Raw genomic sequence first — 27,773 nt, 5'->3', positions numbered from 1 at the left:
TTATGATCTTGACTTAATTTATGAAATACTAGTTTGCCTTAAAATATGTTTAGAATTTAAGATGACTGGGCAATCTTCCTTGGGCTATTTTAATAAAAATACATATGGAACCAGTTCTCGCCGGAGCTTGGGGAAGGAAGTCTCTCCGTGGAGGTCTGAGGGAAGCGCTCGCGCTAGGTAGACGCCGCGCCGTCATCATGGGTAAGGGTGACCCCAACAAGCCGCGGGGCAAAATGTCCTCGTACGCCTTCTTCGTGCAGACCTGCCGGGAGGAGCACAAGAAGAAGCATCCCGACTCGTCGGTCAACTTCGCCGAGTTCTCGAAGAAATGCTCCGAGAGATGGAAGACCATGTCTGCAAAGGAAAAGTCGAAGTTTGAGGATTTGGCCAAGAGCGACAAAGCTCGTTATGACAGGGAGATGAAGAACTATGTCCCTCCCAAAGGTGATAAAAAAGGGAAGAAAAAAGATCCAAATGCTCCGAAGAGACCACCGTCTGCCTTCTTCCTGTTTTGCTCTGAACATCGCCCAAAGATCAAAAGTGAACACCCTGGCCTGTCTATTGGAGATACTGCAAAGAAACTGGGTGAGATGTGGTCTGAGCAATCTGCCAAAGATAAACAACCGTATGAGCAGAAAGCAGCTAAACTAAAGGAGAAGTATGAGAAGGATATTGCTGCATACCGTGCCAAGGGCAAAAGTGAAGTAGGAAAGAAGGGTCCTGGTAGGCCAACAGGCTCAAAGAAGAAGAATGAACCAGAAGATGAAGAAGAGGAGGAGGAGGAAGAAGAGGATGAAGATGAAGAGGAGGAAGATGAGGATGAAGAATAAGTGGCTGTCCTAAAGTGTGGAGTATATGTGCTCAGGCAATTATTTTGCTAAGAATGTGAAATTCAAGTGCAGCTCAACATTAGCTTCAGTATAAAAACTGTACAGATTTTTGTATAGCTGATGAGATTCTTTGTAGAGAAAATACTTTTTAAAAAGTTTGTAGCTTTTTCAAGGGCTACAACGTACAGTTAGATTTAAAGCTTTTGATGTTGAATGTTTCTAAATATTTAATGGTTTCTTTAATTTCTTATGGTAGCAAAAAAAAAAAACTTCATAGGAATTTGTATTACCAGTAAAAGGAATTTTTTTTTAGGATGTTGAATTTTTTTTGTTTTTTTCTTTTTTTAAATTTGTAATAAAATAATGTATATTAAAAAAATACATATGGAATAATGAGACAAGGGATAGTCTCTCTGTCTTTGGTCATGTGCTTGTCTCTAGGTGCTGGGGTGATGTTTACAGGCTAGTGACCAGTATGGAATCACTGGTCCACATGGGAAAGGAAGAGCTTTAAGACATTCAGCAACTGTGAAGTCCCATGTTCTTAAAACACTGTTAAGCTTATAAATGGCTCATCTCTGTCTGAATTCAGGGAGTGTACTGCTTTGTATATGAGGTACCATATTCAGCACTCAGGACTATTATTGCACACCAAATCCCATTTTCCAGCTGTTTTTTTGCTACCAGGACAAACTCTGAGATCCTCATTTATGGTTTTCTCATTTTTGCTCATCTTCAAAACAGTCTCTTCTCAGTTTGTTGAGAAAGAGAAAGTCGTAGTGTGTGTGTGTGTGTGTGTGTGTGTGTGTGTGATGTAGATGGACTATATTGGTGGGAAATCCTAATTTTATGTACAATGGATGTGCTACCCAGCCAGTCTTTGGGAGGGGGGAGGGGATGATGACCAACTAGAAGACTAGACCAAATCGAAGACTGCTGGCCCACATGAAGCTTGTGTTATCTTTACTTTTGCTGATATGATTTATGTTTGCATTGTTTCACCAGCTGGATCCCCTCTGTCACTCCTAACTCCCACTGTCTCATAGTAAGGAAGATTTTCTGGGAACTTTGCAACTGGCAAGCCAGCTCAAGGGGAAGTTTTTATGGCCAAAGGTACACAGTGAGCGATCCACTTCTTTCATTTTGTTCATGACCGTGCACTAGGATGTGAGTACAACTGCAGGAAAGAAGAGATAGAAATAGTCCCTGACAGAAAGACAGGACTCACTGTCTCCTGCTTCTCCACTGCTGTCCACTTCCTGCCTTCAAACATCCCCATTTGTGGGCCTGTGACTGTCGGACTCATACCCTTTCAGTGCACAGGCAAGGCTGACCGTGCTCTGGCCACAGGGAAATAGCCATTGTTTTATTGGGCTTGACAAGGCCCTCTTGGGTTCTGCCTTCTGTACTTTCTATTCAGTCCTGGATTAGTTTCATGCTGTGTAACTGTATTTTAAGGATATAGTTACATGAAAAATGAGGTTTTGGTAGTATCCACGCCTTGTAAGTGTACTTTTGGAGGAGTGAATAGAACAGCTTTTGTGATTCTTCAAGGCTAAAATCATAGACATACAGTCTCTGATTCGGCTCCATACCTAAGCTTTTATTGAGACACTTATAATATATAATAGGACTTTGTATCTCAAGAACTTAGTATTGAAAGATTCAAGACACTCTTTTTTTTTTTTTAATGATCTATGCAATCCCTCCTTTTCGGTGATACAGGGTTAGCTAGTAAAAGCCTGTAGGGTGGCTGGTCAGGGAGCATGCTCATGTATCCAGTTTATAATTGTGTGATCTTGTCTACATGGTTTCAGTGTTTCTGTTCTAAAACCACAGCTGAGAGCTTTTGTATGTTTAACTACTACATCCGATCATTTCTTGCAGTGCATAGAAACTTGAGGATCTATGATTCTAGAAAATAGAACCAGGCAAGAGAATTAACCTAGAATTTGGAAGGCAGAACCTTAAAATAAAATATTTGAATTTTTGAATATGTATTCTCTATTGGTCATACGGTGTGTGAGGAGTTTTGTTATGAGACATATCAGATAAAACACAAAGAGACCAAAACCTATGACACATCAGGGCAGAAAAGCAGCCTCTAGAAGAAGTGACAGACATAGTGGACTGGGAATTCCAAGTGGCTGCAACCTAATACAAGTGCTTTGGAGAGAAGAGGCCAGGGAAAGGTAATTAGGGTCTTATGATGCAACCTCACACCTCAAAGGCAACTGTCACAGAAATCACCCAGCCATTTACAGGTTCTGGAACCTTCCTCCTAGCCTTCACAGCAGCATGTTCTAGCACCCAGTCATACCCCTCATAGTTCCATGTTCTAGAATCTACCCGTATCCATCATAGCTCCATGTTCTAGAATCTACCAGTATCCAACATAGCTCCCTGTTCTAGAATCTACCAGAATCCAGCATAGCTCCATGTTCTAGAATCTACCAGTATCCATAATAGCTCCAAGTTCTAGAGCCCACCAGTATCTCTCACAGTTCTATGGTCTAGAAGCTACAATTCCTCACAGCTCCGTGTTCCAGCACTGGTCTCAATCCCTTACAGCAGTGTCATCCCCAGCCCCTCCCAGGGTTCCAGCCCCCAAACCCCATCATCGCTCAGAGTCCCATGCTCTAGAGCTGAGTACCCTAGTCATTTAGTCTCATGGTCCAGTGCCCGATCTCCATTAGCTAGAATCCTACATTCCAGACAGTACCCCAATCCCTCCATCCCCCATTTTAAAGTCCTTATTCCCAATACTCCCCAGTCCAGTTTTTTCAGAATTCACTCCCAGAGCATCACAGTTCTATGTTCCTACATGAACTCATGTGTATGGTCCAATTACCCAAGCTCCTTAGGCACATCTGCCCTCTTTAATGTAGCAGGTGAGTCCCTGTCTTTATAATGTAGAAGCCATATATTGTCTTCTTATTTCACCCATTAGCTGTTTGAGATCTTCAGTTTTGCCTTAAGGCCTTTGCCACATATTTTATTGATTTTTTTTTAACCTCTGTAGCACTCTGCTTTGGACTACTTCATGTTTTAGTATATTAGGCAGTGTCTCTCAATGGTTTACTATTACTGACTTTGCTGTAACTTTCCAGGGTCTGCTATGCATGGGATGCAGGGTTTTTAAGTCTGCAGAGCTGTTCTCACATAAAGGACAATGCTACAGAAACATGAAGGTAGATTCATGGCACCTCCAACTCTACTCACCCTCAGCATTTGATGGGGTGTATTTATGTATTTATGACTTCAGCATGACTGATATTACATCTCTTTGGGTACTACCTATGAGGCCTGCAGCTCTCAGAAAAGCACTGTTATTATGAACAACTGTTTAGGGTCCTTTTGTACTAAGGTATACATTGTAGTAAGTGAGGAGACACTCTTCCAGTACTGACAGTCAAAGGTTTTTGGGTGCCCAAGCCTAGTGACTGTACTAACAGATTAGGTTTACAGCTCTAATCTCCAAGGCGAGATGATCTGGTTGTTCTTTAGTGACCAGGTCCTAAAGGGATGATGACTAAGAGATGAGAGTATAAGAAGATAGAAAAGTTTGGGACTCAAAGTTCTTGCATAAGCTATATTTGATACCAAGGAAGCTTATTAAGAAGCACAGCATCTTATATACAGATTTAATGGGAGAAATGGGATCAAGTCAGCATAAATAGAGTCAAGCAATGTTGCTCAAAGAGAATACAGAATATCTCCAGGATATCAGAGACTGAGCACATGGCTTTGGGACTGATAATGTTAGTCTCTTCAGGGGGAAAACATAAATTCACAGGAACCTTAATATCTTTGAGGTCCTGGCCCCAGCTCCAGACTGGCTCTTGCTAAGTCTTCCTTTGGGCAAGGATACAGAACTAGGCTCCTTTTGTCCTTTCATCGAGGACTCTGAGAAAGCTTTGGTTTGGTATGGCTCTCAATAACAAAAGACATCAGACAATTCAAGACTATAGGAGACTTTTCCAACTCTGTGTGAGATACATGGAGGCTTAGTGCTGAGGCTATAATCCCTAGCATTCCTGGACCTTTACAGCTATTGCAGTCCTTGGCTTTCAACAGGAGCCAGGGTCAGCAGCAGACAGCAGCAAACAACCAGTACAGGTATGAGACTTGGATTCTGGGACCCTCATTTCTACAGCAGCCAATGGTAGAGTCTTGGATAACCCGTGTTACAGCTTTCAGGCCTTGCACTGTCAGGACCCCTATCCCGACGGTGGCCTATGAGTCAGTTCTCTAACCTTTAACCCTTCATGCTTGGCCACTCCTGAGACCTCTTAGTAACCAGAGGCCACCCCTTCGCTCTATACACAGCCTGCCTTCCTTCTTTAGCTTCAGTGCTCCTCTTCTCTTACCATTGCTCTGACTCTATCAGCCCCACTTTCCCTGATGCTTCTTCTGCTCCTTGTTTCCATAATGGCCGCTCTCTGGCCTTTAGCTGCACTCAAGTCACCATCGCTGCTGTAGTTACTACTTCTACCACAGCCACTACCTTTACAGTTGCTGCAACATCTGCTGCTTCACGTCCCTAGCTCAGCCTGCTCTGCTAATGATAAAGATCAAAAATAGTTAGAAAAAGGCCATTTGGGAGAAAGCTTTCATTTGGCCTAATGTTGCAACTCTAGAAGGCAGACAAGGCAAGAGGGTCTTCCAACTGCCTTGAAAATTGAGTGAAGCAGCCAGAGAGGGGATGTGACAAAAGTGTTTGCACCAATCACAGAACACATTTATGATGAGTGTCTCTGTGTGTGTCAGTCTTAGAGCAGAGTAAACGTGTTCATCTAGAATTCATCAACGCTTCTCATACTTAAAGATCCCCTCCTTCCTTCTTCTTTATTTCTTAAAAGATTTAATTATTTTACGTATATGAATATTTTGTCTGCATGTACATCTATCTGGACACCAGAAAATGTCACCTGATCCCATGAGACTATGGTTGTAGATGGTTGTGAGCCATCATATAGATACTAAGTTCTCAGGACCTATGGAAGAGCAGCCATTGTTTTTAACCCCTGAGCAATTTCTTCATCTCTCTTTTTGAGATAAGATCTCACAGAGTCCAGGATGTCCTTTAACTTACTTTGTAGCTGAGGATTACCTTGAACTCCTGATCCCCCTGTCTCCATATCCTAAGTTTTAGTAGAACCAATTTGTCTGGAATACTTACAAGAAAAATGTATCTCCAGTTGTGGTGCTAATATGTCCTCTGCAACTGCAAATGTGTTCTCAGAGTGCTTACAGAGTGCATAAAAAAGTTGCCATGTTGACAGTGTAGCCAGTTGCCATGAAAGTGGCTGCTAGGTTGACAATGCTGCACTCAAGAGAGTTAGGTACAAGGGTAGGGCCTGCCAAATTGCCACTTTTGACATTTGTAATTATTCGCAGAAAACATTAAAAAGATGTTTATAATGAAGACTTGGCTAAAGCATAATACAACTAACAACTTTAACATCGTTTAACACTCAGTCTCAAATAATGGTTATGTTCTGCCCCAGTGTTTCAGCAGAAGGATTTCTTTGATTTATTTCACTATAAGGACAGGTAATTCTCCCTTCTCTCACGTATTCATCCCATATTTTGGAAGAGGGAATGAGACAATGTTTCATTGTGTATCTCAGGATGGCTGATAACTCATTATGTAGACCAGGATGTTTGGACTCTCTATGTAGATAGAGCAGAATGTCTGGAACTCACTGTGTAGACCAGGATGGTTGGAACTCACTGTGCAGATCAGCATGCCAGGAACTTACTGCAAATCTCCAGCCTTAGTCATCCAAGGGCTGATATTACAAGTGTGAGTACCATACCCAGCTTCCTGTTGGATCTTTTAAGGTGATTTTAGCTAGCAGCTGGGATTTCAGGAACATTGTGGAACATATATCCTCAAGCAGAGAGAACAGACGCTTGAATATGGGAGACACTCTATATCTGTGATTCTCTAGCACCTCTCATGGAGCCCTGTGTTAGGTTGAAACTGCCAACAAGTTAAAAGATTCAGGACTGCTGGGGTATACATCATGCTCTATCTGTTTGCCACAGTCTTAATATTTCAATATCCAAAGGTTGCTGCAGTCCCACAAAGCAGATCCAAGGCCAGAGATCACAGAAGATCCCTTAGTCTGGGTGATTACTCATGTCTGAAGGTAGGGTGAAGCAGAGGCCAGACAAAACTCATTCCAAGCAAGAGTGAGATTTAGGTTCTAAGCACTAATGTGGTTTGAGATAACCAACTTGATCTGTACTTGATACTATTCATTTTCCTCTTCTTATCTTCCGTTATTTACTCTTGTATTGCTATAAGCGTATGCTGTTACAGTAGCCACTGTGCGACATCTATTTGTATACCAGATTGTATAACGTGGACCTTTAAGTTGTTACTTAGATTTAAACTTCTTAAACTTTTCCCCACTTACAATCTGTTTTCACGAGAGGAATTTTCACACAACTTTATGATATATCCATAGGCATGCAAATCAAGCATTTATGGATAACGGATCTCAGAGAAATTTATTTCAAAACAATTTGTTTGTATAATATAATTTTAAGGATGTTAGAATAATCTGAAGTAATTACAATACACATAGGAGGGGCCCAAAAACACATTCAGAGACCAGTTCTGTGTTTTAAAGAAACTGAGGTCACAAGACTCTGGCCTTGTTTCCCTGGAGTGTTCTCATAAGCACTCAGAATTCTCCTCCCACAGCTCCATGCTTGGACCATGTTCCAACAGGATGGGTGCTATTTTTAGGAGATGTCTTTAGTTTTAATATAAATTCTGAATTTTCTTAAAAAAAATCAATTCCTCATTTTTAGTATCTCATTTTAACTCACATGTAGTTTTTGTAGACCTCTTATTATAAATTACCATTTTAATTAATTTTTAAAAATCAGGTCATTTTTCATTTTAATTAAGAAGGCTTCCCACTGGTGATCTTTAAAAATTTAACTGCCCAGGACCTGGTTAAACATGAAAGAGAAACCAATTTGGAGTTAGTAAAATTCCCCACTGAGGGAACCCTAAACCCAGGTTATACTTAGTTAGATCTCTTGTTCTTCTAAATACTCACAAGGTAAAATATTCACACTCCAAGTTCCAGCTAGGAAAGGTATGTTTTGAATCAGGATCATGTACTGCTTTTTGGAAGGACTTTCCCAATACCCCCCACCCCCATCTTTTCTCATTGAGTCTTAAAGTTTTCTTTCATGTTTTTACACACACGAGGGTGCTCCAGACACTGGGTGGCCAATCTCCCCAGTGAATGTCTTCCGTCTTCTTACCCAGGAACAGAGTATGTTTTCTGAGTTTCATTGTAAGGCCCTTTCACATTGTGGAATATTCCCTCTGACACCTCTACCCCTTTGGATCAAGGGGGAACAAATGTCGCTTGTCTTTGGAGTACTTATCATCATTGTATGTGAAGGGGCACAGTAAGGAAACTGCTGACATGGTCATTCCATGCTGTGAAGAAGAGGAAGGTTTTTAGTGTGTGTGTATATGTGTGTGTGTGTGTGGAGGGGGAGGGGGAGAGGGAGAAGGACAGGGAGAAGGGGAGGGGGAGGGGAGTGGGAGGGAGAGGGAGAGGGAGAGGGAGAGGGAGAGGAAGAGGGAGAGAGGAAGACCGAACATCCAGGGGCATCTGAAAGAATCAGAGAAAGGCTTGGTAAGATTATGGGAGAAGCAGCAGAAAACCACAAAATTAGGCATTCAAGGAGTACCAGACGATCAATGTCAAATGGTTCTGAAGGCAAAAAATTCCACAATGAAGGGTTAATGATCCCAAAAGACTCAGGTGAGCTGAGAAACTCCAGAAAGGAAAGTTGACTCTCTGACCCTTTCAGATAGCTGCTGCAGGCAATTAGGAGCTGGAAGATTCTGATGAGGTCATATCCATTGGTATTTGCTGCTTTGACATTGCAGGGAGATAGATCTGCAGAAGATAACACCCTCAAGCTACTGCATTCATTTATGTTCTTAGGCAATAGCAACCCCTGTCAATTTGCAGGGAGCAGGGGACTATGATGACCTGTCCTTAGAGGATCAATTAGGGACACACTGCAGGCCTGCCTTCCCCCTTCAACTACCTCGGAGCCTCAGGCTGTGTTTATATCCGTCATCCTGGATTCAGACAGGAGCCTAGCATAACTATCCTCTGAGAGACTTAACCCAGCAGCTGACCAAAACAGATGCAGAGAGCCATAGCTGGACATTAGACAGACCTGGGGAAGTCTTGTGAAAGAGTTGGGGAAGGATTGAGGAACAGGGAGGGGATAGGGACTCCACAAGAAGACCAACAGAGTCAACTCACCTGGACCCTTGGGGGCTCCCAAAGACTGAACCACCAACCAAAGAGCATACATGGGCTGGGTCTATCCCCACCCCACATATGTAGCAGAAGTGCAGTTTGACCATCACGTGGGTCCCTCAACAACTGGCGTGTGTATCTTACCCTGACTCTGTTGCCTGCCTGTGGAGCTTGTTCTCCTAACTGGGCTGCCTTGTCTGACCTCAACTGGAGAGGATGCGCCTAGCCATGCAGTGACTTGAGGTGCTAGAGTCGGTTGGTATCTGGGGAGGGGAAACCTCCCGTTGTCAGAGGTGAAAGGGATGGGGTGGGGAGAGGAGCCATGGGGGACTGGGAGAGGGGGGCTGCGATTGATCGGGATGTAAAATGAATAAATAAATTAATTAATGGGGAAAAACATCCCAAGCGTCCTACACTGTGCCACAGTCTCCACTTGAGAGACTTCTGCCCTTCATGGCTGATTAACGGCTTCTGCTGCTGCTGACGTCACTTTCTCTCCTTCTCTAATCTTCACGTTGCCTCCATCAGTCCTGATATAACACCAAAGACAAAAATAGAAAGCAAAGTGCCTTCGATGTTCCCCAAACAAACAAGACCCAAATGCCTTTAGGGAGCCAAACTCAACATTGGGAAGCAAATGTCTAGACCAAAATGTGTCAAAGGAACTAAACTAGAGACCTTAACCAAATACTTTGGAAGCAGACTAAAAGGGGAGCTACCAAATTAGGATCCTTAATTACCCAGATCAGAATTAACAAATGGGCAGGTGAACAAACCAAGGGAGCCCCAGAGCCCTGGAAGGAACTTACAAACAACCCTCTGGAGCAAACGACACCTGCTGGCTTGGGCTCCATGGGTCCTTGCAGACTTCTGGCTCCTATCCGGATGATTTTCCAGTGAAAAGTGAATCATCCTTGGAGCCCTGTGTTATGACACTGTAACTGTTGTAAAAAAAGAAAAAAACCCAACCAACCAAACAAAAAATCCCATAGCTCTCACTTTAAAGGGAGTATAACTATAGTTTATTCTGGAACCGAGTTTGAGTATATATGGGCCGGGAACACAGATTTAGATTTGTCAGGTCCAAGGGAAACTCCATTTCCACAAATTCCAAAAGGCAGAAGGGACATATGGCTACTTGCGGTGGCTCCTATTAGCACACCAAAGTGCATGCTGGCCCCCACACCCTTCAGTATCACAGCTATCTGTGGTACACTTCGGAGACTATGCTAGCATCCTGGCTTTTTCATCTCCTCCCTTACTCTAAGCTGCCCCAGATCACAGACTTGCACAGCTCCGTGAAACATCTCACCTCACTCTCCCTTTGACTGCATTCAACTTTAGGGTTGTTCTTGCAGTTTGAAAGCTGAGGAGGAATTTTGTCCAGGGCTTAAGCATCACCTAAGGAAGAAGCGTTCATGTGTATCATCAGTTGAAACTGAAAAGCAGAATGCAAATGAGAGGGATTGTTACAATTTAGTAGCAATGTGTTAAGTTTTAGGTACTTACATTTAAAACAAATATAGTGCCAGGTGCTTGTAGTAGACTCAAGAGACAGAAGCAGGTGGAGCTTTGAGTTTGAGGCCAGCCTTATTTAAAAAGCGAGTTTCAGGTCAGCCAAGGCTACACAGAGAAATCCTGTTTTGAAAAATCCAAAACTAAGATGATGATGATGATGACGATGATGATAAAGGAAAAATAGTAAAGCAAATATACTAACCCTTAAAAGTCTGAGCATTGAATATTTTTTAAAACGTAGATATAACATTACTTGAAAGTCAATTTGGAATCTAGTATACAAATGGACACATAGAAATGTCCAGGTTTGCCCTATTTTGAATAAAGCGTTCAGAACATTCACACCTTTATGTGATATGTGATACATGTTTCCATTTGTGTTTAACAGACTCTGAGTAGAATTGTTAAATTATGTGGTAAACTTATGTTTAACTTTTTAAGAAACTCTTTTCAGCAGTTGCTTTAGCATTTTGCATTCTCAGTGGCAGTGTATGCAGAATCAGATTTTCCATTAGAAATTAGAAATTCCACGTCCACTGGACTATAATTAAATGGGAAGAATTCTTTTGTGATTCAGTTATATGCTGAAGTCTCAATTAGATAAGGCAGTTGTCTGTGTGCTGACTTAAAAGTTGTCTTAGTAATTAAAAAGGGCTGATTTATGTTCTTAAACTAAAGGTTCTGTTGCCTAAAGAGAACATGGTAAACAATTAATGATGCATTATTGTAGACTTCCTTGAGCATACTTTCATAGTCATTCTGGAGATGAAAGCAACTTTCCAAGAATCTAGATTGCTTCTCCATTGGGAACCTCATGATCAGTTCAATGGTTAGCCGTGAGCATCCCAATGGAGGAGTTAGAGAGAAGACTGAAGGAGCTGAAAGGGTTTGTAGCTCCATGGGGAGACCAACAATACCAACCAACCAGAGCTCCCAGGGTCTAAACCACCAGCCTGGGAGCACATAGGGAGGGACCCATGGCTCCAGCTGTATAAGTAGGGGAGGATGGCCTTGTCGGGCATAGGTGGGAGGGGAAGCCCTTGGTCCCATGAAGGCTAGATGCCCCAGTGTGGGGAAGTTCGAGGGTGGGGAGGTAAGCATGGGTGAGTGGGTGGGGGCATATCCTCATAGAAACAAGAGGAGGGGGGATGGGATGGGGGTTTCTGGGTGGGGGAATGGGGAAAGGGGATAACATCTGAAATGTAAATGAAATATCCAATAAAAAATTAATTAAAAAAAAAAAGACTCTAGACTGCCGGCGGTTGTGGGTCTCTATGGGCTGCCAAGTTATCAAGTCCCTTAATATGCTTTTCATTACTCATTGTTGTGGTACTCAACAGCACACAGAGCACTCACATGTCAATACATGCCTTTTGTGTCTTCTGTTCCAGATTGTTCACAGAACCCTGGCAGCCATGTTGGGAGCTCTTGCAGCACTAGCAGCATTGGCTGTGGTTGGGGATGTAAGTCTCTATGTTTGATTTACTGGCTTTCCACTAGATACAGTGCCAGATCCAGGGTGTATTAGTTGTTTCAAATTGTTTTATGTGGTGTTTCCATGCATTTTTCCCCATGATTCATAGAGGCATGAACTGAGAAATTTGGTTTAAGAAAGTTGTTGCTGGATATAAACACATTCATCTATGTAGTCATAGCTTCCATTTGGGCTGGAGAAAGCCTCCTCAGGCATACATTTACCCAGCATGGGGCCATGGCGGTGGACCAATGAGGGATGAGGCTTTGTTCTGTGGCACTGTAGGCCCTAGAGATGCCTCTATGTAAATAATGGTGTCCACTTGACTTTCTGCCCAGCCATTGGCTGTATGGCAATTCTTAAAAAATCAATCAAAGCTAGCTGGGGGCAGGGACCCTCAGGTCTGGAAGCGAGGCTTTGAGAGCTGAATTAAGACAAAGTATTGGAACCAATCTCAACAGGAACTGACTTAGGGAAGTTGACTATTCTAGCATGGGAAAGTAGTGGCAGAGAAGGAGAGGGGTCAGAGGACAGAGAGAGAGAGAGAGAGAGAAGAGAGAAAGAAGAGGCTGGCTGGGAACACATGGTGGGGGAAGAGAGAAAAAAAGGATCAGAGAGAGAAAAGAGAAGCCAAATAGTCCCTTTTATGACCAGCCAGGCCTACCTGGCTATTGCTAGGTAACTGTTGGGCAGAGCCTAGAAGGAGTGCCAACATGTTAACAGCTTCCAAGTCTCTGAATCATGCACTTGTTCTCACGAGTATGGTTCAAATAATCTGTTTCATTTGGAAAATTGTTCTTATGGCATATAGCAGGCACATGTATCAGGAAGCCCCCTGGGCACTCAGTGAACTGCCCTTTCCCAGGCAGGCTAGGTTCTGGCAGTCCCTCACTTCATACTTTGTTCTAATGGTACTTAGAGAGTAGAGTAGACGGCCATCAATCATACCACCCCACTGAGGATGATCAAACCAGCTGTCCAGGCAATAGTTCTTCCTAGAGCTTCTAGGATTACATCCCCCACCCCTTTTTTCACGAATACTTTAGATGTGACAGATGCACTGGGTCATGAGTGTTGTTCATCAGTGTAATATAACTCAATTTCAAAGGCAAGTGGATGCAGTGTTTCCAACTTTGGCCCAATGTGTGGGCTTGCAGGAAGGGCAGACTTCCCCCCCATCCTTTTTTTTTTTTTTTTTTTTTTTTAGAGCTTTGCTCAGTAGGCTGATGCACAGGATTAATTGGCAAATTTGTGCTTTGATTACAGAGACCCAGCCTGACCCATGTGGTGGAGTGGATTGATTTTGAGACTCTGGCCCTGCTGTTTGGCATGGTAATTACAGTCTTCCCAGCAGGATATGGCTCCAAGTCTGGATCCTTCACTATTCCACGATTGCTGATCCTATCATTATAGTCAAGATGGCATATCTCTTGACACTTAGGGCTTGATTGAGAAGTGTTAATACAGGTCTAGCTCATTTTTCCCAGGGAGGAGGGAAATGACAAGCTGGTTTGTTAACTGAAGACTTCATCTCTAAGGCTTTTGAACAATGATGTGGCATCATTGTTTCCAAAAGTTAGCAATTTATTTATTACCCTCTAAGATAAAAAATGACATACTTCAAGTACATGAACCATAGAACAACTTCAGTGATTGGGGAAGTGATTTTAATTATATAAAGAAAAATGTCCCTAAGTAATAGTAAGTAAAGTTCAGTGCTTGTCAGTTTCTATACTGGTGAACTGTGAGGAACATTGCTAAGTAAGCTTGTAGAAAGGAAAGATAAACTTATAGAGGATTAGTGTAGGACATGAGTTGTAAGTCAGCTGAGCTAGAACAGAACGAGGTTTGGCAAGGCCTTGGACAGAAGTGGGAATGCTCATATGTTCTTGGGTCATTCTCTAGACAAGGTCTGCATGCTTCATCTGCACTGCACCAGGAGGCCCACTTTGTAGAATGGCAGTCACCAGGCAGCCTCTTCCTTTTGCTGGAGTCAGCTCTAGGCTTCAAAAGGACACAGAGCTGTCATCCTCTTAGAATGAGAAGGTGGAACAGAGCTCTGAACTCAGGTTTCAGGGAAGAGTCAACAACTGCACTGGGTGCTGAGAAATGCATAGGGCTTGGTCATCTAGATAGAAAAGGGAATAATATTAGATGCCCATAACATACTATTTTTTAAAAAGTTAAGCAAATGGTGTAGTAGTTTGCTAGAATTGCTTTAAGAAAGCATGATATATATGATGGTTTGATGAATGAAAATCTATCTCTCACAATTAAAGAGGCTGATTTCTGAAATCGAAATATCAGCAGGGCTGACCTCTGAGACTCCTCCTTCTCTCCATGTGCCTGTATCCTACTTCCATCATTTTATCAGGCCAGCTGTCATATTCAATTAAGTCCCACCTTAATGATCTCATTATAAAGTGAGCTGTCAAATTCAATAAAGATCTACCCTAATGATCTCATTGTAATGCTTAAAAGTCCTGTCTCCTGGTGCAGCCACATTTTTAGGAACTGAAAGTGGGTAGTTCAACAAATACATTTTGAGGAGGGACAGAATTCAGCCTGTAACAATGGTCTGATGTTTCTTTTTCTCAATTAAAATTGCTCCAGCAGCCACCTAGGTCATGCTTTTGATCCTATAATGGTAGAGCACAGAATGGGTCTTCCTTTACCTGATTTATTTCCTGGGACTGTTTGCCCAAGTCCCTGTTCTATCAGACAATGACAGAATGGCTCCGCATAACAAGACAAAGCCACACAAGCTGCCACCCATATGTGTCTACTGATGTTCACATGACGCATGCTACAAACAGCCGCACAGGGGCCTGCAGAGTTAGGAAGCTGATCTAGACAAGGGTAGTGCTGAGTTAAAGCTGATTTGGTCGTATTTGTGTTTCATACAGTTTATTTGAAGTGTATTGGGCCCACCAATACAACTACCTTATATAATTTTTGTATAATCCAACTACTTTATATAAATTCATCAGACTCTCACAGCGACCTCACAAGATAAAGAACATCCAGAGGTAATGTGAGAAACTTTCCAGAGAAGTGCAGAGTGATAAGTCAAGCACGGCCTTTTGTTGTTGTTGAAGGCTTGAACCTGCACTTACCCATTCCAAATTCAACAGGTAGCAATGAAGGTGAAGGGTAGAAAGGCAAGACTGTGCTCTGATCTTAAACTCCATGGAGGACCCAGTCTCTGTGTTGGCCTTGGGGAGAAGATAGGGTTTGAACATCTGAATTAACAGGGGAGCCATATCAGGTATCTGCAAGTTTAAAAAAATGAAGAAATTGAATGCTATTCCGCTTCTTGGCAAATAGGAAACCTTCTAACAAGTCCAGGCTTGCTGGAATTTCTAGTTGACTAAGCACAGAATAAATGGGGCACAATTTCTGTTAGCCCACGGGGTGGCTGTTTTCCTCACTTGTTATCAGTAGAAACATAGGTAAGCATTCTTGGTGCACAGAGGATTGGAGGGCAATTGTTTCAGTACCAGTGGTCCAGCTTGTCCATGGTCATCAAAGTTGTAAGGAAAAAAATCAGTTCAATTATTTTAGAAGCCAAAAATTTGATATAACTTTAAAGCTATTCAATGTCTGAGTGCTGCTTATGGGGACAATTGGGTACAATGACCACTTCAGGGCCATGGTTTTCCCTGCTTCTAGCTAAAAGACTGATCAAGCCATCAGTCTCTTTGTTCCATAAAACAGAGTGAAGACAGAATTTGACATTTGTTGTCAGGGTTAGACAGGTTGGTAACATGTCTCAGGACAATGCCCTGGATAGAAATTTGCACACAAAACCATCTGTAAGAGGTTCCACTCGGGGTTCATATGTGGATGGCTGAAGTGCTGGACATCCAGCAGAGACACGCTTGATGCCCAGCTGTCAGGACCCAGAGCCCAAACTCAGGATGGGTCACTCTGTTCCAATGTGGTATTTTGCTAAAAAAAATTTTACTGTCTACTTTTTCCCCCTTATAGATGATCTTAGTAGCTGTATTTTCAGAAACGGGATTTTTTGATTACTGTGCTGTAAAGGTAGGTGTAGTGTTGCACTCGCTGGCCATACATTAAATAAGTGTAAATATATATATATAACCAAAGCAATATAACTATAAATGTGATCAATAATTAATAATATTAATTAATTGAATAATACTATTTATTATTCTAATATTATATGGCTAATACATTAAAATATTTAAAATTCCATCTTTCTTCAAAATGGCTTCAGGAATAATAGTTACTGTGCTAAGTATGAAGTGAAAGCAATACTTCCAGCTTTTCCATAAGAAAACAAAGAGGAAACTCAGGGCAAAAAATTCTCCCCCTAAGCATTTGTGAAACGGCATTTGAATTAGCTGGTTAGGGCTACACATCAAAACCTGCTCTACATTTAAAAGTCTGAATATGTCAAGCCATCAGCCTCTGATTGCACTGCCTTCAATGTTTACTTTCTAGACTTGTATAGTCCTGATTTTTAAATTTGGGAAAATCAGTTTTCATCATTGTTGTTGTTTTAAACTTGTATGAATAATATTTACTTATGCTGGGATTGAACAAAGGGCCTTGCATATGCTCAGTATATGTTTCATCCCTGGGTTAACATCCTAGCTCCTTAAATGTCTTATTTTTTTAAATTATAATTTTTATTATTTGGTTGACAATGATAACTATAAATGTTTGGAAAACATAATATGATACATATAGAGTGTCGTGTTTAAATCAAACCAACTAGCATATTCTTATAATCATTTTTTTATGAAAACATATTTGAAATTTATTTTCTTTATGTTTTTGAGATGGAGTTTCTCTACATAGCCCTGGCTGTCCTGGAACTCACTATGTAGACCAGGCTGGCCTCAACTCCCAGCGATTTACCCAAGTATTGGGTTTAAAGTTGTGAGCCACCACACCCAGCTTAAAATTTACTTTTTAAGTTATTTTGAAAGATGCACTAGCCACCCTGCCTGTGCGGCAGTTCTCCAAATCCGTTCCTTCTTACTGTGCCTTTTACCGTTTGAACAGAGTCTCTCTGTTCTCTCCCACTCAACTTCCTGCTTCTATGGGATCAGTTTTCTTGAATTCCACATAGAAATGAAATCATATGGCATTTGTATATATATGCCTGGCTAATTATACTTAAGATAATGCCCCAGCTATTATCGTATTATGTTAAATAATTGCTGAAAACATGAAGATTGCATGGGTGAATAGTCTTTCATGTCTATGAACATGTTGTCTTTATTCATCTGCTGACAAACACTTATGTTGGTTCCATATCATGGAAGAGTTCTCTAAGAAACATGATGCAGGTGTTCATCTCTTCACCACATACATTAGCTGCTTATGGTTATCCTTTTAGTTCTTTGAAACACTTCTGCACTAATTTCCATAATGTACTAATTTTGTATTAGTTTAGGAGGATCCCCTTTTCCCTAATCTTCTCCCATGCTTATTCTCTTTCACCCCTACCTCCTTTCTGCTTTCTAAAACAGGATTTTGTTTAACACAGTCTGGCCTCAAACTCACTATGTTAATGAGAAGGCCGACCTCCGTCTTCCCCCTGGTAGTAAGACAACCACTACACTGGTTTAGATGCTGCTGGGGATTAAACCCTGGACCTTGTGCTAACCAAACACTCTACCACTGACACATATTACCAGCCCTGTTACCTTTTATCTTTTAAAATGAAAATAATTCTAACAGGTGTGAAATGGTAACTTGTCATGGTTGGACTTTGCATTTTGACCGGAACCATGGACCATCTCTTAACAGGGCTGAAGATCTGAACTGAACCTTCCACGCGTTGTGGATGAGGGGAGATCTTGTCATGCCCTACTGGATGAGGGGACTGTAGCACACTCTACTAACGCAGAGGCTTGGTGCTGACCTTCACTTCAGCTTTGGAATTGAAAATTTCTTTTTAAAAATAATTTCTACAACAAAATTTTGTGCAAATTCTGAAGGAGAATGTATTTTGGTCTCCATATCTTGGAGTCATTAGTGAAAACATAGCATTTATTGTATGAATGTTCTGATTCTGGCTTATTCTTTCCTGTATGTGTCCTAGGCATACCAACTTTCTCGAGGAAGAGTGTGGGCCATGATCATCATGCTTTGTCTCATGGCTGCCATCCTTTCTGCCTTCTTAGACAATGTCACCACAATGCTCCTTTTTACCCCTGTCACCATAAGGTGTGTAGAACACTTCCAATATAGAAATTAAGGCCAAGTTTGGGGCAAATGTGTATTTCTTTGGGACAGAAGTGTGTTCTGTTTATACCACCCGGTTTGAAGGTTCCTTCCTTACATCTACAAAAAGTCAAGGGGTAGTATCCATCCCTTTCCTAGAGTCCAGCTTACTGAATTCCAGTCAAGCCAGTTCTGGCTTGTGTGACTACAGAATATAGAAAGGCTCAGGGGACAGCATAGAACAAACATACCACGAGAAGTTGGAGGACATGGTCCTTGCTTTCCAGGACATAGGCTGTTATAGGGAATATAGGCAAGAGACTTGTGCAGATTGCTAGGTACCAAGAGGTTTTGCTCATGAATTCCCACATTTCCATCTTTCACCTATTCATAGAGTGTAGTCTTCAGCAGATCAGGGTATAGCACTTACAAAGATTCCAAGACAAATATCATGCAGCCAAGGAAGAAGTAATTAAGGTAACAATTCAAGTAAAGGATGGGGGGGGAGAGAGAGACAGAGAGAGAGACAGAGAGAGAGAGAGAGAGAGAGAGAGAGAGAGAGAGAGAGAGAGAGAGAGAGAGAGAGATTGAGATTAAAGTCTCTTAAAAGGTCAGATAAGGGTTTAAGTCAGCAGGCTTAGTGTTATTTTAATGCTGGTGGTTTTTGATTGCCCACCACTCTCTTGGCTGAAGGCATCTGATGGCTGGTGTCCATTCTCCTGCTCCAGGCCCTGTCCTCTACTTCCCTACACACGGAGCTCAGCACTCCCTCCAGGCTGTGGGAGCAGGCAGAAGGCATACCATCACATGGATAGCTCAGACTGTGGTGTGTGTACTTAGAAGAATCCTTGTACTTTGTGGTATCTGAGGATATTACTGGTGATATTCACTCCCGGCATCATGTGTGTGTGTGTGTGTGTGTGCGCACGCACACGTGCGTATGTTTGTGTGCATATGCATTGATGTGTCTTCCTATACAAGCAAGTACTTTACAAACTTGGCTCGTGGACAGACCTTATCACTGCCTTACATTCATCGTAGGTTATGTGAGGTGCTCAGTCTTGATCCAAGGCAAGTCCTCATCGCAGAAGTGATCTTCACAAACATTGGAGGAGCTGCCACTGCCATTGGGGACCCACCAAATGTTATCATTGTTTCCAACCAGGAGTTGAGAAAAATGGTAAGTAACAGCATACTGGGGATGCTTTCAGGAAATGTACAACTGAACTGAACCTTCTAGGCAGCGACCTTTACTAAGTACTGTGAGCCAAAGTTCTTGCTGTCACCTGTTCACAGCATGTATCATCACAGCATGGTCATCAGGAGAGGAAAAGCAGGAGAGGCACGCCACAAGATAAAAGGGCTGCACTTAGGAGATGTATTGACATTAATGTGATGGGAGGTGGCTTTGTCACTGAGAACATCAAGGAGAAATGTCTGGGAAATTACAAAGGGATATAACAGTGGCAAGGAGTTCCAGACACACACGCCTAATAGGCTCAATAAACACATTAGCACCCTATAGCCCAGTGCATCTGCCCCCGTTGTTTCCAAACAATCATCAGTTTGGGTTTTTCTGATCTTCCTTTCTGTTGCTTGATAAACTCACCTGTAAAGCTTTCCTAACAACTTCTGCTGGGTGCTGTTGCTTTGCTGTGATGTCTCTCAAGGTCTCCCTTTGCATTTTTCCATTCATTGCTCAGTTCTCCTACTATTCCACTATTTCTAATGGGGCAAAACATTGGTGCTTACATTCTGAACAAATTCAGAGTTACTCAGGATACAGAACTCCTGTCTCATCAGGCTATTTTTTTTCCCTAAAGCTATTAATTACATTTTATGACCTGGTTGGTTTAAAGGTAAGTAGACTGTATTATACTTAAGTAGTTTTGTCATGTTACTAAAATTTGTAATGTTTATTTACTTTTTATTTTAATTGTATGGGTGTTTTCTTGCCCACATGTATGTCTATGTACCGTAAGCATGCCTGGTTCCCTTAGAGGTTAGAAGAGGGTTTCCAACCCTCTAGACAGAAAAAATCATTCTATCACCCGTGACTGGACAGTTGTGAGGTATTGTGTTGGTGCTGGGGGTGAAAATCTGGGTCTTCTGCAAAAGCAGTCAGATCCATTTCTTTTTTTTTTTTAAAAAAAATGCTTATAACCATTCATAGAAATTTTATTTATAGCAATCCCCAAATTGGACAAAGCAAAATGTTCTTCAATAAGCAAACAACTATATAAAATATGGTACATCCACACCACTCAGAAGTGAACACACACAATGACTAGAACAGAACTCAAGGGTATTACACTGAGTGAAAAACATCGCCAATGCTTATTTCCTGCATGCTTCCATTCTCAAAACTATAGAGCTGGAGAAGAGTTGGCTAGGGTGGTACTCTGGTAGAGGATATGGTAGCTGGAAGAGTATAAACCAACAAGACCTCTGTGGTACTAAGCTAGTTCTATATATTGGTCATATATAATCACATGAATCTGCACACATGATACAATAGCACGAAGCTACATATATACTGTTCCAATTACCAAGTTCTTGCTTTTGATATATTACACTATATGTTTTACATAAGCACTGAGGAAAATGGGTGTTTAGTGTACATTGTATGTTTATATTAGCTTTGCAACTTCATACACTATCTGAATTATCTCAGAACGAAAATTTAAAAGTGAAAATTGGGTGATATGCAATAAGCTTCCAAAATATTGCCATGAGAAAAAGCGTTATCTACTAAACCCTGTGACTGAAGAAAGCACGTCAGTTTGACTCACATCTTCTTGTTTGTGGTTTCTAGATGGAAACAAGTTTGTAACAACCTTAGCTGATGCTTACAATCTTCTAGTTGAGAAATTTTACTATTGCTACTAGTGTAACACAAAACTCATGCTTTGTAAATGCATCCAAAATTAACATATTTAAAATGTACCCAGATTTTACTGTATGTTGCTTTCTCAGAAATTAAATTCACTGCATAATTCTGGCTAAATTCAAAGACATAAACTTCAGTCAAAGGAGTACACATCTCTTCAAGCTATTCAATACAACATGATTTCATTTTTGATTCACTAAGCAACAATACAGCAACACAAAAGAAACTCAGAAGCCATTAAAGAATAAAGCATAATTCCTTAAAAGAAATAAAATGAATATACAATGTTTTAATAATCCGTAATATAAACTGATCTATGCAAAGTATTTTTATGATCTGTTATGACGTAACACATCACATAATTCTCAAGCACATGTTGACGCCTAGCCTTTGCTCTACTTCAGAATTACCTTTGCTGCAGCCAGTACATGATCCTTTTTAATAGCTCCAGATTTACTTTCACAAGCATTTGTCCTGGACTCTTCTGCCAATCGCTGAACAAAGAGTAGGCAATTCAAATGGATCAGGAGGTCGCAGCAGGTCTCCAGACGGAGGCACACGGCTTCTTCTGCTTGAAGGTGCGCTTGAGGAAGGCGCGGGGCGCCTTGTGCTTTATCCGCCTCGAGACTGTGGTGGAGAGTGCCATCTTTACAGCCGGCCTCACTGCCCTCTTCCCCGGCTTCCGCGATCGCAGAGCCGCTCACCTGAGAGTGACGTGCCACTTCCAGATCCATTTCTGTACCACTCCCAAGCTCATTTTTTTTTCTTTTGGTTTTAAAGGAAAGTACAATATTTTCATGAACACCTAAGATATAATTATTATTCAGTCAGACATTTGTGGTATGAATTCTATAGATTAAAAAATAAAATTTTAGGTAGTGTTTACACTGAAGAACTGCCAGGATGTGGTGAGTTCTGGGTGAGGTTAAAACCCCATTCCATGGGAGGTTGACACAATTAGCCTGAGCTGTATACTGAGAGGTGTCGGAGAGTACTGCCCCCTACCTTTTACCTATGTTAGCACGTCTCATGGCACAGCTGGCACTGCTGGACTGACCCTATCCTTCAATCTCTGAGATCCCAATGCTTCACAGTGCTATGGTACAGTTGACCTCTCCCTTTGAGGCAGTAGCTGCTTATGAATACTGCTTGAATTCTCATAGATCATCGCCTTCAAGGCTTCATCTCTCCTATTGGGGCTCAATAGATGCTGTACATATTTGATTAAAAACATAAATAAAATAACAAAATAAACTAAGGAGCAGAATTAATCAAGGTTGTCGTTGACTTATTCTCTAACAAATTAACCTAGGGGCTATTTTTACCAATATGAAGCACACTCAATTGATGACCATGACACATAGACCCATAGGCAGGCAAAGGAAACAAGAAGGAAGGGAGAGGCTGTCTCCCCAGGGCCCTTGTAGCAATTCCAGTGCTCTGGGCAGACATAGTAATAGCCAGCAAATGGGAAGACTACAGGTTCCAGCCCAAAGATGTCCCTTCCAGTCACAGCAGGTACTTTAGTCAAATATTAAAAATAGTAACCATTAAATGACATTCTTCAACGTTTTGGCCTCTCTTCATCCTGGGGCAACACATTAGCCCTGTGAAAGCAGACTAAATCTAGTCTGGTCCTAGTTGTAATAGTCTATTTTTGCTTCCTTCTATGATGGCTTGTAAGTCATGTAGGCACTGGCTTTTCAAAAACACAAGATGTATAAAAAGGCTTTAACTAGTCAGGTAATGGTGGCACACACCTTTAATCCCAACACTTGGGAGGCAGAGGCAGGCAGATTCTTGGGAATTTGTGGTTAGCCTGGTCTACATGGGGGTAGTGGGGGGGGGAGGATTCCAGGACAACCAGAGCTACACAGAGAAATCTTGTCTCAAAGAGAAAAACCAAAAACCAAGGCAGCAACAACAAAAGGCTTTAACTATTTCAAACTTACAAAGTATCAACGTTTGGTGGCAGGACTCTTGTTGGAAGGTCACCAAAGCCCCCCTGTGTTTCCAGCCCACACCCTGCCTCAGCCTTCCTCAAGGCCCACATGTCATGTATTGCTCCTTTCCTCTTCCAGGGCCTGGACTTTGCTGGTTTTACAGCACATATGTTCCTTGGAATTTGCCTTGTTCTCCTGGTTTCCTTTCCCCTCCTCAGACTCCTGTACTGGAACAAAAAGCTTTATAACAAGGAGCCTAGTGAGATCGTAGGTGGGTATGAGCATCTTCCTGCATTGTAGATTCTTCACTGTAGGATCTTTCCTCAAAACCAAGCGAAGTTCTCATAAGCAGGAGGGGGGCATTCTTCCGTAAGATCACCAGGGAAGTATTTATTTGTTCCTGGGATGCTGCAAGCTTAGGGGCAAAGATTGCCCACAGCTACCTGCAAGCTGTCTAGTCAGCTGTTCTCTGGCTGTTTCAGTCTGAGTCTGCCAAGGAGCTATAAAGGGTGGTTTGCTTTTAATCAGCTACCTTGGCCCTTTCCATAATATATATATATGTGTGTGTGTGTGTGTGTATATATATATTTCAAACTGTAAAACAGAGGTTAAATGTAAGTCTCATAAAATAGCTTAATATCTTAGGAAACAATGGATGGAAAACTGTCTCTCTCCTTTTTACCATTAGAAGGTGTCTGAACTCAGTGTTGGGTGAAAGTGTTGTTTGCTCCTTTCTGGCTAGGATCTCACCAGCTGATTCATCTCTCCTAAGTGACACACTGGAGCTCACTGGAGCTCCCCGTACACCCTGAGAGGAGGTGCTTTCCTACTGTCATTCCTTAGTAGATCCTCCACTAGAGGGAACCAAGTATGGCTGCCTGAGAACCACATCCATACAGAGTTCTCTTTCGGAAACCATTCCAGGACGGGACAATTGGCTGAGGTCATTTGTGCTGCTATCACAGAACTCCTGGCAAGCTAAAAGTGAGATGTTAATTTATAGTAGCATACTCTCCGAGAGACAGGACTTCCAAGAGCATGGCCCCAGCAACTTTGCTGCATTATAACAGGACACATAGTCTGGAGAGGATAAGCCAGATACACTTGATTATAGCCAAAAAGCATCTGAGAAGCCATGACAACCTTATTAAGACCACAGTAGGATGCTTAGATTTTGGTTGAAAGTAGGGCCAATGAGAATGTTCTAGGGATGTTGAGTCCTAGAGTTAAGACATTGCATGAACAAAATAAAAATAATAATATATAAATATACATTATTGACATAATAATAAATCAATAATAATAATAATAAATCAATAAATTAATTTTTAAAGATATTACTTGAGAAAGGACAAACTTCTTCAGGAAGAGTTGAAAATACCTTTCTTGCTTCCACCATGACTTTCAGAGTTCAGCTTTATCATCTGGTTCTGCTGTGCAGAGTCTGTGTGGAATGTGGGTGTATGTCGTTGGTGTGTAATGGACAGAAGGGTATTTGCTGAGGGTTGAGGGTGGGACAGACTCAGTACCCTTGGTACCTTACACTTATTTCTATGCAGAATTGAAGCATGAAATTCATGTCTGGCGTTTGACTGCCCAGCGCATCAGTCCAGCTAGCCGTGAGGAGACAGCTGTGCGTGGCTTGCTGCTGGAGAAAGTGCGCACCCTGGAGCATCTGCTGGCTCAAAGGTTGCAATCTTTCCACAGGTATCACAGGATCCTGCTTGGATTTATACCAGGGGCTCCTTACAGGTTGTGCTTAATGGTGGCATTGCATGAGGAAGATATCCCATTGCGTTTAAATGTCACAGGATACTCAAGAAAGTACAAAAGGTTTTTGATCACAATATCTGTCACATTTCTGCATTAATTAATTTTCTATTGCTGTAATTAAACATGATAGCAACTTACAGAAGAAGGAAGTTTTAGTTGTGCTTACAATTTGGCCTCGTTACTTGTGGTTGCTGGTAATAAACATCATGCGTGACTCAAGGCAAGTTGAAGAGGACGGGATATCTCATCTTCCAGCTTACACCACAGACAGAAGTCAGGACAGGAACTCAAGGGGGAAAACGAAACTGAGTCCATAGAAAATGCTTACTGGCTTGCTTTCTATTGCTCTCTCAGCTTGTTTTATTTATTTTTATTTTATTTTTATTTTTTATACAACCCAGAACTGTATCTCCAGGGCGATACTACTGACAATGTAGTAGGAATTTCCATATTAATCATTAATCAAGAAAATGTCCTGCAGTTATTGCTTTATCATTTTTTGAAAAGTTGTTTGAAAAGTGAAGAGAATCATTCCTCTTTCTGCCATGATTTCCTTTAGAGCTGCACAGGATGTGTAGCTGGTCTTCTTCCGTACTCGTTTGTGATATTTAAGGTTTTCCATAATGACCTTCTTTACTATGGGTTATTTTCCCCTTGGTTAGCATAGAAGAAAACAAAACAGAAAAAGTGAGCTGAATGTATACATCAAAGGGAAATTTGATATAAAGGTTGAGACCCACGTGGTAGAAAGAACAGATTCCTGCAAGTTATCCTCTGACCTTACGCACGCATGTGGTATATGCAATGTACTCCCAAGTAAATTTAAATATTTCTAAAAACTGATGAAAATATGATTATACTGAATATGTATAGGTACCTTTCTGGTTATTATTCTGTAAGCAATGAAGAATGACAAGCTATTTGCCTAGCATGTAATTATAGTTATAGTACTATGTATTATAGCAAGTGCTGTGACTAATATAAAGACTATTGAAAGTATGTGTGAGGTAGGAGTATGCAATACAGCAGATACCACTCCATTTTATTAGAAGCACTTGAGCACCTGAGGGTTCAGTGTTCCTGAAGGGTGGGCTTAGAACACCCCACCCAAGTCATTCTCACACAGCGGCATGCATTTGTGACTTTTTTTTTTTTTACAATTGCTCTCACATTTTCTTCCAACTTTCAGATCATTATTTTTGTTCTTTTGGGGGGAGAAGAGAAATACAAGATGAATAGTGTCCCTAATTTCTCTGGTCACCTTGATGGGTTTGCTGTCCCTTACACAGCTGTGCCAGGATCCACAGACATATATAGGTTTTCACAGCTGTCAATATCACCTTGCTAATCTCATGAAGCATCGAGCTTTCTGCATCAGAGAAATAATGACAGTCCATTCTCTCTTACAGACAAATTTCACAGGAAGACAAAAATTGGGAGACCAATATTCAAGAGCTACAAAGAAAGGTATCTTGTCTTCTTTTCTCAAGGGATTCTGGATCACGGCTTGTAGAAAGGGTGATTATTTTTTCCTTTTAGATTTTATTATCATTTCTGGTTGTTACATGCTAATTACAGAACATTGTAAGACATGGTGTAGTATCTGGATGCAGATGCACACGGGACTGTGTTCACACCAACCCATCTCATCGTTTGCCATTTCTGTGTTGGTCCCTTCAAAACTCCCTTTTCTTTCTATTACTTAAGTGTCTTAGTTAAGATTTTACTGCTGTGAACAGTTACCGTGACCAAGGCAACTCTTATAAGGACAATTGAGGCTGGCTTACAGGTTCAGAGGTTCAGTCCATTATCATTGAGGTAGGAACATGGCAACATCCAGGCAGGTGTGGTACAGGAGGAGCTGACAGTTCTACATCTTCATCTGAGGGCCACTAGAAGACTGGCTTTCAGGCAGCTAGGACAAGGATATTAAAGCCCAATCCACAGTGACACACCTATTCTAATAAGGCCACATCTACTCCAACAAGGCCACACCTACTAATAATGCCACTCCCTGGGCCAATCGTATACAAACCATCACACTAAGATTCAGTTAATGATTGAAAAACATTCCTTTTTTTTTAAAAATTCCTGTAGCTTTAGATGAGATATAATTTATTTATATGTTAATGAGAAAAACTATTTTCCAAAGTAGCAGAATTACTTTTTCAGGAAATAAAAGCATACATATACATCTGAAAGATGAATTCCAAGTGTGCCCTGAAAAGGCATGGTAGCCACTCCTTTTTTTAAAATTCTTTTTTAATTTTTAAAAATTTAAAAAAAATTTATTGGATGTTTTATTTACATTTCATATGATATCCCGTTACCCCATTCCCCACCCACCCAGGAACCCCCTATCTCCTCACCCCTCCTCCTGCTTCTCTGCCCCCCAACTCCCACCTCCCCACCCTCAAATTCCCACACGCTGGGGCATCCAGCCTTCATGAGACCAAGGATCTCTTCTCCCACCTATGCTCGACAGGGCCATCCTCCCTTACATATACAGCTGGAGCCATGGATCCCTCCCTAAGTGCTCCCAGGCTGGTGGTTTAGACCCTGGGAGCTGTGGTTGGTTGGTTGGTATTGTTGCTCTCCTCATGGGACCGCAAACCCTTTCAGCTCCAACAGTCTTCACTCTAACTCCTCCATTGGGAACTCCATGATCAGTTCAATGGCTAGCTGTGAGCATCTGCCTCTGAATATGTCAGACTCTTGAAGACCTCTGAGGAGACATCTATATCAGGTTCTTATCAGCATGTACTTCCTGAGTTCCACATTAGCATCTACCTTTGGTGACTGCACATGGGACGGATACTCAGG

General features: G+C 41.6%; 2 protein-coding genes and 1 pseudogene across 3 annotated transcripts in view; 2 read left to right on the top strand and 1 right to left on the bottom strand.

Annotated features, from left to right (window-relative positions):
• The window catches only part of Oca2 (OCA2 melanosomal transmembrane protein), a 305,312-nt gene that overhangs the window by 69,167 nt on the left and 208,372 nt on the right, over positions 1-27,773 (top strand). For both annotated transcript variants that reach the window (XM_028785690.1, XM_028785691.1), the window contains 8 exons: positions 12,058-12,129; positions 13,407-13,472; positions 16,131-16,187; positions 18,223-18,347; positions 19,386-19,524; positions 23,316-23,448; positions 24,737-24,884; positions 26,360-26,417. In XM_028785690.1, coding sequence (XP_028641523.1) covers positions 12,058-12,129; positions 13,407-13,472; positions 16,131-16,187; positions 18,223-18,347; positions 19,386-19,524; positions 23,316-23,448; positions 24,737-24,884; positions 26,360-26,417 — 798 coding nt within the window. The remainder of the gene's footprint in view (positions 1-12,057; positions 12,130-13,406; positions 13,473-16,130; positions 16,188-18,222; positions 18,348-19,385; positions 19,525-23,315; positions 23,449-24,736; positions 24,885-26,359; positions 26,418-27,773) is intronic.
• LOC114637494 (high mobility group protein B2) lies at positions 171-1,197 on the top strand. Its single transcript, XM_028785692.1, has one exon. The coding sequence runs from the start codon at positions 198-200 to the stop codon at positions 828-830; it is 633 nt and encodes a 210-aa protein (XP_028641525.1). The 5' UTR covers positions 171-197; the 3' UTR covers positions 831-1,197.
• On the bottom strand, positions 21,618-21,880 carry LOC114637496 (annotated as a pseudogene).

Source organism: Grammomys surdaster, unplaced genomic scaffold (assembly GCF_004785775.1).
Source record: "Grammomys surdaster isolate TR1022 unplaced genomic scaffold, NIH_TR_1.0 125319, whole genome shotgun sequence".
Classification (NCBI taxonomy): domain Eukaryota; kingdom Metazoa; phylum Chordata; class Mammalia; order Rodentia; family Muridae; genus Grammomys; species Grammomys surdaster.
Note: the sequence above shows the minus strand (reverse complement) of the source record. Positions and strands in the feature narration are given on the sequence as shown.

Excerpts from the sequence above, each read along its gene's own strand:
- LOC114637494 (XM_028785692.1), top strand. The coding sequence starts at position 198 with ATGGGTAAGGGTGACCCCAACAAGCCGCGGGGCAAAATGTCCTCGTAC.